At 36.9% G+C, this 18,152-nt stretch overlaps 1 protein-coding gene across 1 annotated transcript; it reads right to left on the reverse strand.

Moving 5' to 3' along the window:
- Positions 1 to 10,333: 10,333 nt before the first annotated feature.
- On the reverse strand, positions 10,334 to 16,378 carry cnpy3 (canopy FGF signaling regulator 3). The gene is made up of 6 exons (XM_054601632.1): positions 16,160 to 16,378; positions 15,059 to 15,185; positions 13,720 to 13,816; positions 13,010 to 13,132; positions 11,998 to 12,115; positions 10,334 to 11,901 (listed from the first exon to the last, which is right to left on the reverse strand). Exons 1-6 carry the CDS (start codon positions 16,263 to 16,265, stop codon positions 11,612 to 11,614), a joined length of 861 nt encoding a protein of 286 aa, XP_054457607.1. The 5' UTR covers positions 16,266 to 16,378; the 3' UTR covers positions 10,334 to 11,611.
- Between the last annotated feature and the right edge of the window lie 1,774 nt (positions 16,379 to 18,152).

The following is an 18,152-nucleotide window of genomic DNA, read 5'->3' on the forward strand; positions in this document are numbered from 1 at the left end:
ATGATGTTGTTCTGTGTCTGCTTTACAACAACTTTATCAATCAATATATAGTCACAGATGTGCAATTAACAACAAGTTTAGATGCTATTCTGCCCCCTAGTGGCCAAGGGGGCACAGCAACTAATCAACGCGTTTTGTTTCAGAAATAGCATCTCGTCTTCATAATTTGTCGTCCTAGTTTTGTCTACTGCTGCAACAAACTATTGTTTTCATTACTGATTAATCCGCCGGCCAATTAAGTGTCTAAAATTGTGAAAGAAATGCCCTTTAAATAACTTGTTTTGTCCGACCAATAAACCCAAATATATTTATTTTAAATTGATATAAAAACAGAGGAAAAAAAGACACATTTCTCATTAGAGCAGCTGGAACAAGGGCTGGGCAATATGGACTAAAAATCATAAAAATCTATATCATTTTATATCACGATATAGCATGTTTTCTGGTAATTCAATAAATAAATATAGTATATAAAATATCCACATGGTTTTATAGAATCTTGTGTGAATTAAATACTTCATTATTTTCATTTTATCAAGAACTTTAGACCAAAATAACCAGATTTTCTGGAAATCAATTTAGACAACGTAATTGTGTATCACGATATCTGAATATATGATTTCATCACAATGTGATCGACCAAGTGCGTCTTGAAGTCCAATCTCTGGGGAGTGCCGAGGATTAAAACTGTTTTAAATAATCCCCCCAAAAATAAGACAAATTGGTGATTCATGATACATATTACACCAATAAATAATGAAGACGATCATTTTGGAAGGAGACCGATAAACACAGACGACAACGATGTCAACAAGGACAACAGGATGTGGACATCATCAGCCAAAATGTCGGAGCAACTATTTCTGATTCCGGTGGTGGGAACGTGTGTGTGTGTGTGTGTGTGTGTGTGTGTGTGTGTGTGTGTGTGTGTGTGTGTGTGTGTGTGTGTGTGTGTGTGTGTGTGTACGTAAGTGTGTGTGTGTGTGTGGCCCATATGGTGTCATGGGAATAAAAAGAGAACGCCACACACACACACATACAAAAAGGGTAAAAGACAAATCTGGACTCTTCAGATTGAAACCAAATTAGAAACTCTCTTTTTTGTTTTTTCCAAACAGACATAGAGGAGCTTGGCAGGCGGGATGAACACTTGACGAGGGAGGGAGGGAGGGAGGGAGGAAGGGGGAGGCATGAGAAACAGAAAGGGAAAGGATGGAGGAATTAAAATAACTGTAATAACGGAGTGAGGGTGGGTGAGGTGGAGATGGAGATGGATCCGTGGGGACTCTGAGTGTGTGTGTTGTTTTAGCTGGACGGCCTTGTTGACCGTTACAAAGACACACAGATTTTGAAAGTTTAGTTTTGGTTCGACCACAGCGATCTGAATAACAGATGGGAGGGAGAGACGAAAAGGGAGAGAAATTCTTCTTCCCTTCGTTCGACCTCCCTGGATGAAAAAAAAAGGGGGAAAAGTGAGAGGAAACGGGCTCAAACCGATTCAATTTGGCAAATTCTTTCTTGTTCCGTTTCAGTCTTTTCATCCAAAATAAAGCTTTTTCACTTCGACTGAGGAAGAAAGAGAAAAGTAAAACTGTGAGTTTGGCCGAGCTGCGTTCTTTTTAACTTTCATGCCAAGAAAAAACACTTTGAGTTTTAGTTGAAAGGCGGGAAAGTTAAGAGCTGGTCGACTTTGGACAAATTCTAATTATTTTTAGGGGTGATTTCATCAAGTGGCATCAGCTTCAAACTTTACTATTCAGCTTGACAACGCCCTATGTTAAGATATTTCAGAAATGCATTAAAACTCAAACTGTCTGAGGTCAACTGTTCTAAAGTCTAAGCTGCTGTTTGGGCTTTCTTTTAGAGAAATGTTCCTTCTGGTAAACTGTTATGCAGCATATATGTCTAGGGCTTTTATTGTGAAAGGTAAGAAGTAGGGTTGTTTATAAGTAACGGTTTAACTGACAAATAATAATTTTGGCAGATTGAACGGTTAAAAGAAATATTACATTTTTGCAGTCGCCATCTTGGTTTTTTGCAACAGGAAGTGACCATATTTGGACTGAGGAGGAGTGACGTAGAGACGCCGTATACATCTCTGGTGTCGACCTGTCAATCAGTGTGTAGCCCCGCCCTAAAGCATCCCCTGCTTTATGGTCTGTTTGACTCTAAATGGAGCATCATTTACTAAATGAACATCATGCTGTATTGAAGAAGACTTGAAACTAGAGATTGAGACCATAAACTCATGTTTACAATGTTTACTGAGGGAATAAATCAAGAGAGAAGTAGAGTCATTTTCTCATAGACTTCTATACAACCAGAGGAGTCGCCCCCTGGTGGACAGGAGAGAGAATGCAGCTTTAAGACATGAACTTATCAGAACTGGAGGTTGCCGCCTGTTTACCACTTAAAGTAGAATAGCTGGTCCACCTTAAGAGAGTCTCTAGTGTCATCGTGGCTAGCCTTTATTGTGAAAGGTCAGAAATAGGGATCTTAATTGTTACTTTTTGGCTGAAAGAATAATTGTTTCTCACATTTGATAGGGACGTTAGATTTTTCTGTCGATTTGTGGACATTTCAAAAGAAAGTTTGCCTCCTTTTGAGGTTAAACAAAGGTCAGACTCTCTTGCTTTCTTATAACCAAACTGTGCATCACAAACAGACTTGTGAGACAATGATGCTTAAACAGCAAACAGACATCAACGTCTCCACAGGGAGGAAATGATGGAGAGAGAGAGAGACGGAGGTAAAGTGTGATATGGCGTCCTCAGGTCTGCTTTACTATCATTTCACAGCCTAAACGTGCAAAGGTCAGCTTTTATTAATGGCAGGCCCCGAGGAGTGTGTGTGTGTGTGTGTGTGATTGTGTGTGTGTGTGTGTGTGTGTGTCTGTCCGGGTATGTAAATGCATGTGAGACGGTAAGTGTGAAGGCTTGCATGTCACACCTTTCTGCTCCAAATGCCATGTAGCTGCCATTAGTGTCGTTGGTGCATCGCCCCGCGGGGCTGCAGGCTCAGGGTGCGTGGGGAAAGTTGACCCTGATTTTTTTTTGAGCTGGAATCTGTTCAGGACAAGATGTTTGTTTTACAGAACGGGAGCTCTCTGTTTGGATTTATTTTCCTAAAAATAGTGTTTTATTTTTTTGTTGTGTGTGGAAAAGCCGGGAATATCAATCAAACTGGTGTTGGGTTGTTATATTAAAGATATCTCCAATTTTTGTCATTTTGAAGAATCATGTTTTTGTGATTATCAATCAAACTGGAGTTGTTTTAATCTGTGTTTGCAAATAAAAGTCTTCTATTCTACAAATACGTGTAAAGTTTAGTTTATTTGTTGCTTTCATCTTGTTCATCTTTGCTTCATAAAATAAGACAACAAACTTGTGCTGACCAATAAATCACATTTTCATCATATCGCGATATAAACATGTGAGATAACACTGCCTGCAAATCAATATATTTAGGGAGGGTTACCAAAACCCACAATAAAACGCCGTCTGTGCGGAATCTAATCTTAAAATTTGGGAAATTCTTGTAAACTTCAGACCGACGTCTGTGTTCTTCATTCTTTATAAACCTCACTCGGGAGTATTATTTATTTTATTGATATTTAAAATGAGTTTCCAGTGAGATATTAATACATTTATGAAGTGATTTTGCTGCTGCTCCTCTAGAAACAATATTTAGCCTTGTTATAATTTATTTATTTATTCTAATATGGTTCTGATTTGCTGGCTGACAGGAAACAAATAGCTAATATCACACTTCGATATTTATTTATCGCATGTCACATCCTCAACACAATATTGAACAATGTTATCGCACTTACAGTACAACGGTGGACGACTTAAACTAAAAAAATAAAAACAAACTGTGAACACTGACCTCTAGTGGTCGAGACTTGAAAACCTCAAGAAACTCCAAAGCTTGGCCCTTTAATCCCAGACGGCCGGGCCTCGTTAAAGGTGCGTTTCCGCTGTGCCCCCGCTGACCCCCGGCACTGAGCAGCGAGATGGGATTTGTGTTTGTGTTACTGGTAATTGAACATTTCCTGCTTCTGCTGCCTTCCACCGGAGAACCAGCGGGAGGCTTTTATTGTGAAAAAGTTATAGGAAACGCCATGTGTTTGTCATCAAATTAGCAAAAGCATTGTTAGCTGTGCTTTTCTGCAATGAAGGGAAAAAAAGGTCTACACATTTTCATTGTGTTTTTGTCAGTGGATTAGTTTTTTACACTGCAGAGGGAATACATATTGTATATTTAGTAGTACTGTGTTCTCACTATTATTTAAAAACTGCATCTGATTCATTTAGAAGTACTCTCAGTCCAGAACAAACAAATAATTCAAACCTTGCAGCACTCTGTGAAGTCAAGAGATTAATTATTACTCTGTTCCCCCCAAAAAACAATCTCAGTAATGCTTTCTGCTTATTGGATGTTGATCAATCTGTCTGTCCGGGAAATGTTCCGGATAAACTTTCCCTCAGCTGAAATCTGACGAGGATTAATGTCAGAAATGACCCCCGATACCCGGGTCCCAAACAGGAACCGGCTCTCAAACAAGTAAAACCTGCAGTATGGAGACGTGAGACACACATCATGTCAGGAAGAACTCCATTTTTATCTACATCTTCCTCCAGTAGAAGCTGAGAACTCTCATTGTCACAAACTCGATAAACCAGTTCATCTCAACATCTGGACAACAAGCAGAACATCAGTCTGCAGAAATGATCCGTTTTACCGCAAAAGTTACTGTTCAATATTCAGAAATTGGACCAGGACATCAGCATCTCTGAGAATGTTACATCGTAAACAACAAATCAGTTGAAACCGACCGGAGGAGAGCCAGTAACGTTAGCAGCACCGCTAACGGCTAACTTACGGAGGTTCCGTTCAGTTACATCGTGATGCGTTCAGGCTCCGTGCGAATGTAAATTAACACATGTAATCTTGTAAAACGTAGTGTTGGTGAGAAACTGCGCGATGTTTTCACGATCATGTGAATGGATATTAGAGATGTTAACACACCCTCTAATGAATACATCGTTAAAACTCGATTTGTTTTAATCAATAAAAATACTATCTATTACTTCATGATTATTTGAATTGTTTGTTTTTACGCAAAAACACTATAGAAGACTTTAACAAAGTAAAAGGATAAAATGAAGATTGTTTGATGGTTTAAAGACTTCAGAGCGGTTGGAGTGATTTCGGGGTCTAGTAGAGCAGCTGCGATAACCAAACAAAACAACAAGAACGATCTCTATCCGCCAATACGGATCATCAATGAACGGCAATTAGTAATTAGTTATACATTCTCCCTTTTCTATTTTGTGCTAATTTGATCCGTGAGTGTTGTGATCCTTTGCAGCCCTAGTTTACATACAAGAATAACAAAGCAATTACAATTTTTTGCTGAATTAATTGTGGGTTTTTTTTCTCACAAAATCTTCAAAAAGAACAGAGTGCTAGTACTGATAACATCCTAACGATACCCATATCTCCATCTGCTCCACATGTGGCCTTACACGATTTAATTAATGCCTATTCTCTAATCCTAAATGTCACCACGTCTCGGTCTTTTGCTTCTTCTTGAAAAAAAAAAAGGCCACAAATGTGCCGTAAAAAGCAGAACGAACGCGCCGTGAATGCATCCTGCTGCGGCGCTCCACCTGATGTATTTTTGGAAGCGGCCGTGTCCCAGTTGTGTAGCGGCTCCTCGGTGTTTGGGAGGCAGGTGAAGGGTGTCTGGTGACAAAATGCCTGGTGTGTAGCCTATTTTCCGGGTTTTGACCTTCCCTGAATGCACCGCTGTGAGGGGAACGAAGATGAATTGGAGCGCCGAGGCTGTCCGAAAAAGACTAACTGATGGATATTAGTCTCATTTTCTCTTTCTATTATTCTTGCCCTCCTTCTTTCCTTGTTGTCCTTTCCTTCCTTTTCCTCTCTTGCACGGATCGGAGTAACGTTTGAGGTCAACTCAAGGTTCACAGTGAGGCTTCGGACAAACAGCGGTGCAGATTGTCTGTTGTTTAACCCGCACGACACGGAAAACACGACACGCCACCGCCAAAACAAAACACAGGAAGAATTGACAATAGTTAACGTAGGAGATTTGTTTTTTGGGGTTTTTCCGGGTCATCACGTTTTCATTTTATTCCCTTCTCTCGCTCTCAAACGATTCCTCGCTCTCTTGTAATTTTTTTATCACCTCCTCTTTTTTTTCTACTTTCACTGTCTGGCTCTTCGTGTCACGTTCAGGTCACATCAGAAGAAGCCGGAGAGCAGCGTGACATTTTGTTGCTCCAGCTCAAAAAGTGTTGATGTGAATCACTTTGAAGGAGTTGGGACTGAACGCTAACGTCTAACACACGGTTTACACCGAGCGTCATTATGAGGCTGCTGGTCTAGATAATCTATAGGGATGGGTTTCGTTAGGACTTTATCAATACTAGTCCTCTTAGCGATACTGCTTATTGGTTTGGTTCCTTATCGATACTCTGATCTGTTCTTATTAATTATATTGTGAGAAAAAAAGATGATTAATTAGGATAAAAATTGACATTGCTTTATTGTTCTTGAATAGTCTTTGTTGAGCATCAATACAAGAAGTTCCAAAATCTTTCAAATACATTCTCAGCTAAAGAGTTAGCTTAGTGATTAGCTTCTTCTTAAAGTAAACTCCGTACGGCATCGCTAACGTTTCCTGCAGTGGACGAAGATGGACGGCTGCTCGACAAACAGGCGTAAACTAGGGAAACATTTCATCTTTCTGTCTGCGGAGATCTCACTCTGATACCTGTAAGTAAGCGTTAACTCTGGACCTCATCAATACTCCCCAGTGTTTACTCATCTAGAAGAGGTTCTGGGTTCCCTCAGTCCAAAACTCAAAATGTCTTGAAAAGAAGTGAGGAGATATTCACTAATTGACTTAGAATCACAAACTCTGCCTTTAGCCTATTTCTTATTATAATTACAAAATAAAATGCCAAGAAATCATAGATTATGACAAAACATGAAGGCCAACCAGAAAGTTTACTGTATCTTAACTCTATATTTACGCTACTGATCATAGTTGTATTTATTTATTTAGCTGCAGAATTTGTCAGGTTATCTGTTACATTTAAAACAATTAATAAAACATGAATGCAGACTGGGTTCCCCCCCGAGCAGAGATAGCAGGTGTGTAGCATTTCATAGTATAATTTACTAGTTATTGTGTACTTGTTTCACGGGACAGAAAATCATTTCAGAGGGCATGTGAGAGACAAAAAGAAAGGTGAGCTGGTACATCACACACACACACACACACACATACACACACACACACACACACACACACACACACACACACACACACACACACACACACACACACACACACACACACACAGGTGGAACAGATAATACCAGATGAAGATTGAAATGGGAGGAAGAATCAATATTTCCATTCAAACGCTTGTTTCGTTTTCTCCAGATTAGAGGAGACCGTTTTCTCTCTGCTTCATCACCAAACAACACCACCCACAACACTGCCATAGTGTGTATTTATATGTGTGTGTGTGTGTGTGTGTGTGTGTGTGTATGAGAACCCAGTGTCCTCACAAGGACGGGAGAAGCGGGTGAAGATACGGATGTGAATCCACTGAAGGCGACATGAATGTGAGCGTGCTCGTCCACACTCGGTCTCTCTACATCCAATTTCCACCGTCCACAGTGTCCAAATAAACTGTCAACCCTGGAATGGCTGATAAAGACTGTGTGTGTGTGTGTGTGTGTGTGTGTGTGTGTGTGTGTGTGTGTGTGTGTGTGTGTGTGTGTGTGTGTCACAATATTTGCCCTGTGTTATTGGAGCTCTGAGGCCACAGAGTCTTCTATAAACACCCAGCTGTGAATTATTCAACAAATAAACTCATCCAACACCACAAACACACACATATTGTTTTTGTGCTCATACAAACACAAACACAAACAACACACACACACACACATATATTCGGGCAAAATCCATATTTTTAAAGATAATTAAATGTTATTCTATTCGCTAGATAAACACGCACACACACACACACACACACACACACACACACACACACACACACACACACACACACACACACACACTGGTATCTCAATCCAAACCATGAGACGCACACACACACAAATACAAAAGTGTGTGGATTTGATTATTGAAGGGAGAAAAAAAAAAGGCTGATGGATTGAATTCACTTCGGAAACACACACACACACACACACACACACACACACACACACACACACACACACACACACACACACACACACACACACACACACACACACACACTCACATACAGGCCATTTCATTTTGTCTCATCTTAAGTGGATTTGGCTGTTGGTCAGTTCAGTAGAAGGTGAAATAAGAACTGCTGTTACATTCAATGACGGGGCGCCACCTACAGTTGGATTGAGGTACTGCATGGAACTAACAGAAACAAACAGTGAGTGAGGAACTAAACAGTAAATGCCCAAAACAATCAATAAATCAACAACGCTACCGGAAAAACACTCTCCTTATCCTCCAACACTGGTAGAAATTGGGACAAATTTATGAAATAACCCCGTAAAATATAACTTAGGAGCAGAGAGCTAAAGATAAATGATTGCATCCACATTAATCAATAACCTCCTTAATACCAATGTTCTCCTTTAGGGACAAGAGTAGAAGAACCAGGCACAGCGGCCAACGAGCTACAAGCTGAGAAACATCTGGCAACATCTGCACATCCATTACAGTCAATGTCACAGAAACATCAGCGCAACCTTCAACAACGACCATTTATTCCATAGGGGCAGCACCTATTTGTTATTAATAAAAGGTGTATTATTTAATCAAATTAAATGGCAAAAAAGAATTGTTAGGTCTCTACAGTTTCAGAAAGTTGTGAATAAAAGACAAAATCACCAAAGTTTTCCTTCAAAAACTGTTTTTGTCTGATTTACGGTCCAACAAACAAATATATTTAATAATATAAAACACATTTGAGAAGCAAGAAACTGAGATTTTTGACATGTTAATGATTTGAAGTCGCCTTTTACATTATCTCTTTATCAATTAATGTTTTATTTAACTAATCGCAGTAGTAGAAAGTAACGTCATATGTATTCAAGTATAATTTTGAAGTACTTGACTTTGCAGATTAAGAAAATATAAAACCTGCAAATACATAATACCGTTAGAAGCCCTTCATAAAGTATTGTTTAACCCCACCTTTACCTTTACTGTTAGAGAAGCTAACATCTTAATACATCACTATTTATAGTACAGTAACGTTTGTATTTCTGAAACTAGCCATTAGGCCTAATGAGTTCTTACTTTAGGTACTTTTTAAAGTATATTTTGCTACTAATTTGCACTTGAAATAGTTTTTCTTCTGTGGTATTTAAACTTCATCCTGTGCAGGGATGTCCTGAGGGAAACCACTCATCTCTGGAAACCAGTATGTCACTGGGGCAGACGTCCAGTCCTTCAACAGGTGACAGGAAGTCTCTCCTCTGTGTTTACAACCATACAAACAGAGAGACGCCATCGTTTCACCTCCTCTTCTCTTCAGCAGAATTATGTTACAACCTTTATACCTTTTACACAACACAGCTCCATACATTTCCATTTCGCATAAACTTACATTGGGAAAGAGTTGTCTTTATCTTAGTGGATACATTGCTTTCATGTTGATTAACTTCTCAGTACCAATAAATATATTTTTGTTACTGTTTTGCTCTTTTGAGTACCACAAAAAGAACTTTGTAAATAAGTTTAAGTATTCTCACAGCACATAAATATCTATTTGAACATAAGGCATAAAATCAAGCAACCCAAAAAAATGTAAATTAATAAAATAGCCACCTTTTTTAATGCAACATCTTAAGTGCATTAGGAAAAGTCTAGAACTGTGCCTCCCTCTAGTGGTCTGAAATACACATTACATGCATATGGTTATTGTTTTTGTTAGAAAACACTTACAGGTAATGGCATAAATTGAAGGATTAATATTGTGATTAACTTACTTAATGTTTGAAGGACACTTTAAATCCAAAAATGAACAAAAACAGAGAGTTGAATCCTGTTTATTGATCCACTGATGTGTCTGCTTCATCTTCAAAAAGCGGCTCCAATACAACACAGCCAGCATTTAACATCACATACAAATCTGTAAAAAGACACACACACACACACACACACACTTGAAAAAATGCAAAACACACACACACACACACACAACAACACACACACACACACACACACACACACACACACACACACACACACACACACACACACACACACACACACACACACACACACACACACACACACACACACACACACACACAGCAACACACACACACACACACACACCTTAAATAGCAGCTGTTGTGCAGCACACACACACAAACAGAGACAAAACAATAAATGGAAAAAGAAAATACAGAAACAGAAATCAATGACATTTAAAAAAAAAGGTGTAGTCACCTGTTGTAATACTCTTTAAAGGGCAAATACAGGACTTTTAAAAAACAGCAGAAATGAGATAAAACATATAAATTCACATTATGATGAGACACAAATCTACATTCAACAGAGAGGAAAAAAGAAATAACGGACATTAAATACCCTGTAGACCTGAAGCTCCTACATTTTAGAGAACCAGTTCGGGCTCGGCAGAATATCAATATTTTATCAATATCGTGATATGAGACTAGAAATCATAGAGCTGAGATATTGTGATATGGATCAAACATCTTTTCCTGTTTTCAAACATTCAATTACAGTAAAGTTAATTAATTTTCTGAACTCACCAGCATGTTCTCATTGTGTAAATATTTAATAAAATCCCCAATAATCCACTTTATAATATGGAATATTGAGGTATTTGATCTGAAAATATGGAAATATCAGATTTTCTCCGTATTACCCTGCAATTTATGATTAAATTCATGATTTTTTTGTCTTAAATCGATACATTCTTGTTGATAGAATGGTGAAAATCAGAAGTTCCCAGAGCCCAAGGTGACGTTTTCACATTTCAAAAGTCTCAAACCCAAAGATATTTAATTAATAATCATATAATCCAGAGAAACACTGATTATTTTTGTTTTTTCAAATGTTTTAAACTATTAATCCACTGTCAAAACTGTTCGTGAATCATTTTGTTGAGGAATCTGTTCTTTTTTGAGTTCATTAATTATCTAAAAGTTTGTCTGTTTACGACCAGTTTGATTTTCAAGATCTCAGCTGTCATAATAATTGATAGAAACGAATGCCAAAAGTACCAAAATATCACCCAGGTTTGTATTAAATTGCAAATTACTCTGAAGGGAAGATAAAGTTATTAATTGAGGTGGAAAGCGACATCAAGATAGACATGAATTTGCCCAGAAATGACAAAAGTAAGCCTTAAAAACTGAAAGAAAAGATATGAAAACAGCGTGTAACAGAACAAGATCTCATTCAGCAAAATCAGCCACTTAAACCTCAGTTGAAAGCTGCAAACTTGTTTTTACTAATCGTTAAGTTTGAATTAAAAGAGCTGATCCAGATCCAGAGGGGGAGAACCAGAGGGGGGTGTCACAGCTCCGTCTTCTGCCCAGACAGAGGCACCCTCGGCTGGACCTCCTCGTCCGACGACGCCCCTCCGTCCGCTCTCTCCACCGGGGCTTTGCTCTTTTTCTTCTTCTTGGCCTTCTTCTCGCTCTTCTTCTCGCTCTTCTTCTTCTTGGTGGGTTTCTCCCCCTCCGACCCGCCGTCCCCTCCCTCCCCCTTCCTCCCCCCCTTCTTCTTCTTCTTCTTCTTCTTGTCCTCCGCTATGGCCGCCTGGTCGCCCTTCTTCTTCGGGGTCCACTCCTCGTTCAGGCAGGCTGGATGGAGAAATAAACAAAAATGTTAAAAGGAGATATTGAGGTAAAAGGGAAGTAAGAAAAGTAAAAGTACTTGTGTATTTGTGTTTTTTTTACCTTTATCTTGTCCTTTGAGGACGTGCTTCTCACACAGATAGGTGGTCAGGTCTTCCTCCTGGTTTCCTTTGTACCAGTCCTCAATCACGTCCTCATACCTCTCTATCAACACGTCACACTGACACACAAGGTAGGACAAGTTGTCAAATGAATGTTTTATAAATATATAAATGTATACATAAATAAATAAATAAAACATGTATAAACATATATATTTAAATAAATAAATAAATTCATTTATAAACATAAATAAATATATATAATATATATAAATAAATAAATGTATATATATAAATAAATATATATAAATAAATGTATATATATAAATAAATATATATAAATGTATGAACATATATATAAATAAATAAATATATTTATAAATGTATATATATAACATATATATAAATATGAATAAATACATTTATAAACATATATATATATAATAAAGAAATAAATACATTTATAAATGTATATATAAATATATATATAAATAAATGTATAAACATATATATATAAAAAAAAATAATACATTTATAAACATATATATATAAATAAATAAATACATTTATTAACATATATATATATATATTTTTTTATATTAATTTACTTGTTAAAGCGCTTAACAAATTAAATATATATGTATTTTTTATCTACAACAGTCATTCATCATTCACGTGTGAGTATCATAATTTTTTCTGCACAGAGATTATTTTCTGCAATAATCCAAAATCCAGTGGAAAAAATAATCCCTGTTTGTCTACAAAAATACGTCAAGTCTTCAGCACTTTGTAAAACAGTTTTTGTCCTCAATTATTCTTAATTAATAAAAACATAAAAAGACAAAAAACTAAAAGAAAAGAAAAAGAAAGTCACTTTTAGAATCTTGTTTGGATTCGTTTAGCCCAGTTTTTCTTGGTAATTGTTTTCTAAAGAACACATAAACCAAAACGTTAAGCTTAAGACTCAACGATGCGATTTTCCCTTCAGTGAAAACCGTGAACGTGAAACCAACCTGTTTTTTGAGGTCGGCCACTTCTGCAGACGTCTCGTTCCACAGCTCAAAGGGGATGTCCATCACCACGTTCACTCCTTTATTCACCAAACCGTGAAGCGTGGAGAACGTCTCCGACATGCCCTGAGGACAGAAATTAAACTAGAGATTGAGACCATAAACTCATGTTTACAATGTTTACTGAGGGAATAAATCAAGAGAGAAGTAGAGTCATTTTCTCATAGACTTCTATACAACCAGAGGAGTCGCCCCCTGGTGGACAGTAGAGAGAATGCAGCTTTAAGGAACTTCTGCATTGACTTCACTCGTCAGAAACGGAGGTTGCTGCCTAAAATCAATGTTAAACACTTCTTTATTCTTTGTGGGTTCATCACTACAAGCTTCAAGCTTTCATATTACAAGTTTAATCCAAAGTTCATATTTTAATAATAATAATAGCAGCTTTATCGTGTTAGAAATAAAGGTTCTCAAGTTTTATCTGAAGCCTACATCTTAAAAAAATAACTTGAAATGCAGCTTTACCAAACACTTAACATCAAACAGCAGCGACGCAACATGGAAAATAAATAAAAGCCACAAAGCTCTGTAGAACACACACACACACACACACACACACACACACACACACACACACACACACACACACACACACACACACACACACACACACACACACACACACACACACACACACACACACACACACTGACCTTGGCGAAGCGGTTACTTCCAGTTCTCTCTTTGTGCAGATTGTATCCCAGCAGCCTCTGACACACATTCTCTATAACCTCGATGAATCTCAGGTCTCTGTGGAGAGAGAAAGAAAGAAAGAGAGAAAGTGTTCAGGTTCATCTGCAAGAGGATCAGATTTAAATCTTTTTTCAGAACTTTTATTAAGTTGAGCTGCATGTTATTTATTTATTTATTCAAACCTCAGCGCTTCAACTGTTTAGGGGACGACAGTTTTTGGTTTCTGTCTGCATCCCGTCGTGCTTCAGCAGTTAGTAGTTTCATTATGTTTGCATGATGATCACAGTGAGAGTCAGAAAACATGTGTGTTCTTACAGATGAATCCCAAATACAGAAAAGAACATCTGATTTGTGCGTCCATGATAAGATTTTAGATAGCTAAGAAAAACAACTAAAATTAAATTAATTTAAGTTCATTTTTATTTTATTTAGTTATTTTTGTTATTTATTTATTCATTTTTATTATTATTTATTTTTATTTTATTTATTATTATTATTATTTTATATTATTTTATTTTTTAAAGGATATCTTTTTTATTTAGTTTCAGTTTACTAACTATATTTGGTTTAGTTTCAGGATTTTCTGACCAATTTAAACACTGAAACAAAAATACATTTTCTTAATTTAATTCAAATCATATATCCATATTGTACGGCTGACTATTTGTTCCTTCCTAAAATATTTACAAATTATATTTTAGGTTAAATAATCATCAGTAATGTAGATATTATGACTAAGTGGGTAAATGATAAATAATAAAACATCTAGAACAGTCTCACTTTACTGTAATTCAGCCTTTAAAACCAGGGAAGAATCTAAGATATCATCTTGTCTCCTAACGCAATATTCATAAAATATTGATATATTGCCCAGAAATAATTTAAACACTGAAACAAAAGCAAAGATGACGGACAAAATGACATCATTTCTAACTGGACATGACAAAGGTTTTACAGGTAAATTTGGAGAGAACCTGATGAAGGAGTTAACGATAGTAAAACACATTCAGTGTTTTAGAAGTCCTGAATTTGATGTGGAAAGTCATCACTGCTCTGTTATCGCTCACACACACACACCACCACCACCACCACCACCACCACCACCACCACCAGCTCCACTTCTTCCTTCTTCTATAAAAAGGAGATGACTTCCTGTCCCCTGCTGCCTCCGAATGTGTCTGAGAGATTAGAGACCCAGAATCCTCCCAGCAGACCGGAGGGTTCAGCGTCTGCTGTGAAACCGAACCTCTCTCTTTGTCACGCTGTAAAAAAGCAACATACAGAAACACAAACACTCACGACTTCACGTATTTGATGGGCGGCGCCCCCTTGCTGTCGATGAAGCGGTAGTTCCTGCCGATGACCTCCTTGGTTTTCCCCGTCTCATCGAACGCCGACTTCATCTCGATGCTGACGAACTTACACACTGGAGACAGAGAGAGAGAGTGTTTACTCTATTATGCCTCAATGACAACATAAATGACTTTATTTTTGAAGGTGTTTTAATGATCAGGGACTCTGCAGGTTCCTGTTAGTGTTTTAAGTCTGCAGTCATGAAATTTAAAGCTGATATTAACAGTGAATGAAACAGATCAGTTAATTACAGTAGAGAAATGTCAAAAAATATGTTTAAAATAATGTTAAAAACTTTGTCGATGTTAATTGTAAAATATCACCTTTAATTTATTTCTTGGTCACAACTCTAAAACAAAAATAATATTTTTCAATTTAAAAGAATTGATGTAAAAAAAGGAATATTATCAGATTTTTGTGATATGTTTTTTAGCGATGTTGGCCTCAAAAATCTGGTAAACTTTTGGCACCTGAACTTAAAAAAATAAATACATATTTTATTCATTTATTCACCTGTTTTAGAAACAGGTGAATAAAAGTATTTTATTTTATTAAGTCTCAAAGTTTCCTGTCCTAATTATTACTCCCAGTATTTACATTATAAATTATTATTTTTTTCTATTTTATTGTTGCCAAACTATTTAATAATTTTTACATTTCACGTTTAAATTATTTATTTATTTGTCATTTTATATAAAACATTATTTATAGCTCCTTCATGCTCCACACACACACATAACACACATATATACATATTTAAATCAGAATACAAGTAAATAAAGTAACACAATATATGCAGTCACTTCTATAAAATTCCTTAAATGCACATACACTCAATACAGCTTAAAATTGTATATTTTTATAGTATATAATGTTAAATTATTAATATTATTGTCTTTTCTGAGTGAATTAAACAATTAATAAAACACATGGTTATGACATTTTCCTGAGCAACCCTAGAAGGTTAATTGAAGACATAATCAATGCATTTTAAGAGGTTAATTGCAATGAAAACAATGCATTGTTATGCAGATATTATGTGGTCACCTTCACATTTGTTGGGGAGGTAAACCCAGTCATCGTCCCCACCGGTTTTAGCAGCTCCCACCGACGAAATCATGCAGAAAAACGACAAATATGCAGCTGAAACCATGTCGTCAGCTCCTAATCTGTGCACACTAATCGATTTATAGCCTAAAACAAGCCTGAAAACGAGCCTAATCGATCAGGTTCTGCATGCTTTATTGGTCCATCAGCTTCTGCAGGGAAATGAAGAAGCGAGCACTTCCGCTTTGAGCTGACAGCCAATCAGAGAGGGAGAAGTGGCAGCGGCTCGACCAATCAGAGGCAGAGGAGGGTCAGAGAGGCGAATGAAAGAGAGAGGTATCACTCTGTGCTTATTTACTGACAGAGTGGAACAAGAAGGGAAACTCGAGATTTATTATTATTGATGATATAAGGGGGGAGTGTTTTTTTGTGTATTTCGGGAGGTACTTGACTTAAGTACACATTTGAGGTACTTGTACTTTCCCTTTTCTTCTTTTTATACTCCTTTATACTTACTCCTCTACATCTCAGAGATAAATATTGTACTTATTACTTCATCTCAGAGGTAATTATTGTATTTTTTACTACATCTTAGAGGTAAATATTGTACTTTTTACTACATCTTAGAGGTAAATATTGTAGTTTTTACTACATCTTAAAGGTGAATATTGTAGTTTTTACTTCACTACATCTTAAAGGTAAATATTGTAGTTTTTACTTCATCTCAGAGTTAAATATTGTAGTTTTTACTGTACTAGATCTCAGAGGTAAATATTGTAGTTTTTACTGTACTACATCTTAAAGGTGAATATTGTAGTTTTTACTGTACTACATCTTAGAGGTGAATATTGTACTTTTTACTGTACTACATCTTAAAGGTGAATATTGTACTTTTTACTACATCTTAGAGGTAAATATTGTAGTTTTTACTCTTAGACATCTTAGAGGTACTACATCTCAGAAATATTGTAGTTTTTACTTCACTACATCTCAGAGGTAAATATTGTACTTCTTACTACATTTGTCTGACAGCTTTAGTTTCTTCTCAAATGACAGTTTTTCATCTATTTCCTGTCCGGTAAAACAATGTATCTCCAGATGTATTGATGTTGAATGTTTGTGATAAACTGAAAGATGAAGTGTTTCCTTTACGTGTTGAGAAAATCCTCCTACTTCTTCAGCTAAATAAACTAAATAAACTCTTTAAAAAGCCTCTTGGATCAGCTGGAAAATACAATTTGCCATTTTTCATCTGCAGTTCCTTAAGAGGAGACCAGAAGTTGCCACACTCTTTGCTACTGAGTAACTCCTCCTGTTTATAAACTGTCTTTGGCCTCAGTGTTACCAGTTGTATTGTAATTTTGTATTTCAGCCAACAGGGGGAGCCACACACACACATAAAGCCCAATATGTTAAAACTGGTTATGCAATATTGAACTGTGAACAAACCCTGTGTGTGTGTGTGTGTGTGTGTGTGTGTGTGTGTGTGTGTGTGTGTGTGTGTGTGTGTGTGTGTGTGTGTGTGTGTGTGTGTGTGTGTGTGTGTGTGTGTGTGTGTTTCTGATATGTGGAGACCATCCGTTGCCAATGGTAACACATGTGTTGGCATCTGATTGGTTTGGGGTCATTGGACACAATTATTATTACGCCAACAGCCTTCGACTAACAGCACGAGACATGCAAATAGTGGTGTTTATGTGTGTGGAGAAAACAAAAACCTGATAGTGTGGAGAAAATACAAGAGCTGTTATGTTTAACAATGACATCAATCATCAACACTTATTATAAACAGACAGCAATGAAGCTGTCGTGTTATTCCATCCATGAAAAGAACAGTAAACAGTTTGATATAATCTCTTTTTAAAGTGGCACTCATGGCAGTCTACTGAAAGTAACCATAGCAACTATGCTACTAATGCTTTAACAGCTAGGTCAGTAGTCTTGACATGTAAAATGTACATTTTTTTCCCTGTATTTTTGTTGTTGTTTTGAC

Source organism: Anoplopoma fimbria, chromosome 7, assembly GCF_027596085.1.
Source record: "Anoplopoma fimbria isolate UVic2021 breed Golden Eagle Sablefish chromosome 7, Afim_UVic_2022, whole genome shotgun sequence".
NCBI classification, from domain to species: Eukaryota; Metazoa; Chordata; class Actinopteri; order Perciformes; family Anoplopomatidae; genus Anoplopoma; species Anoplopoma fimbria.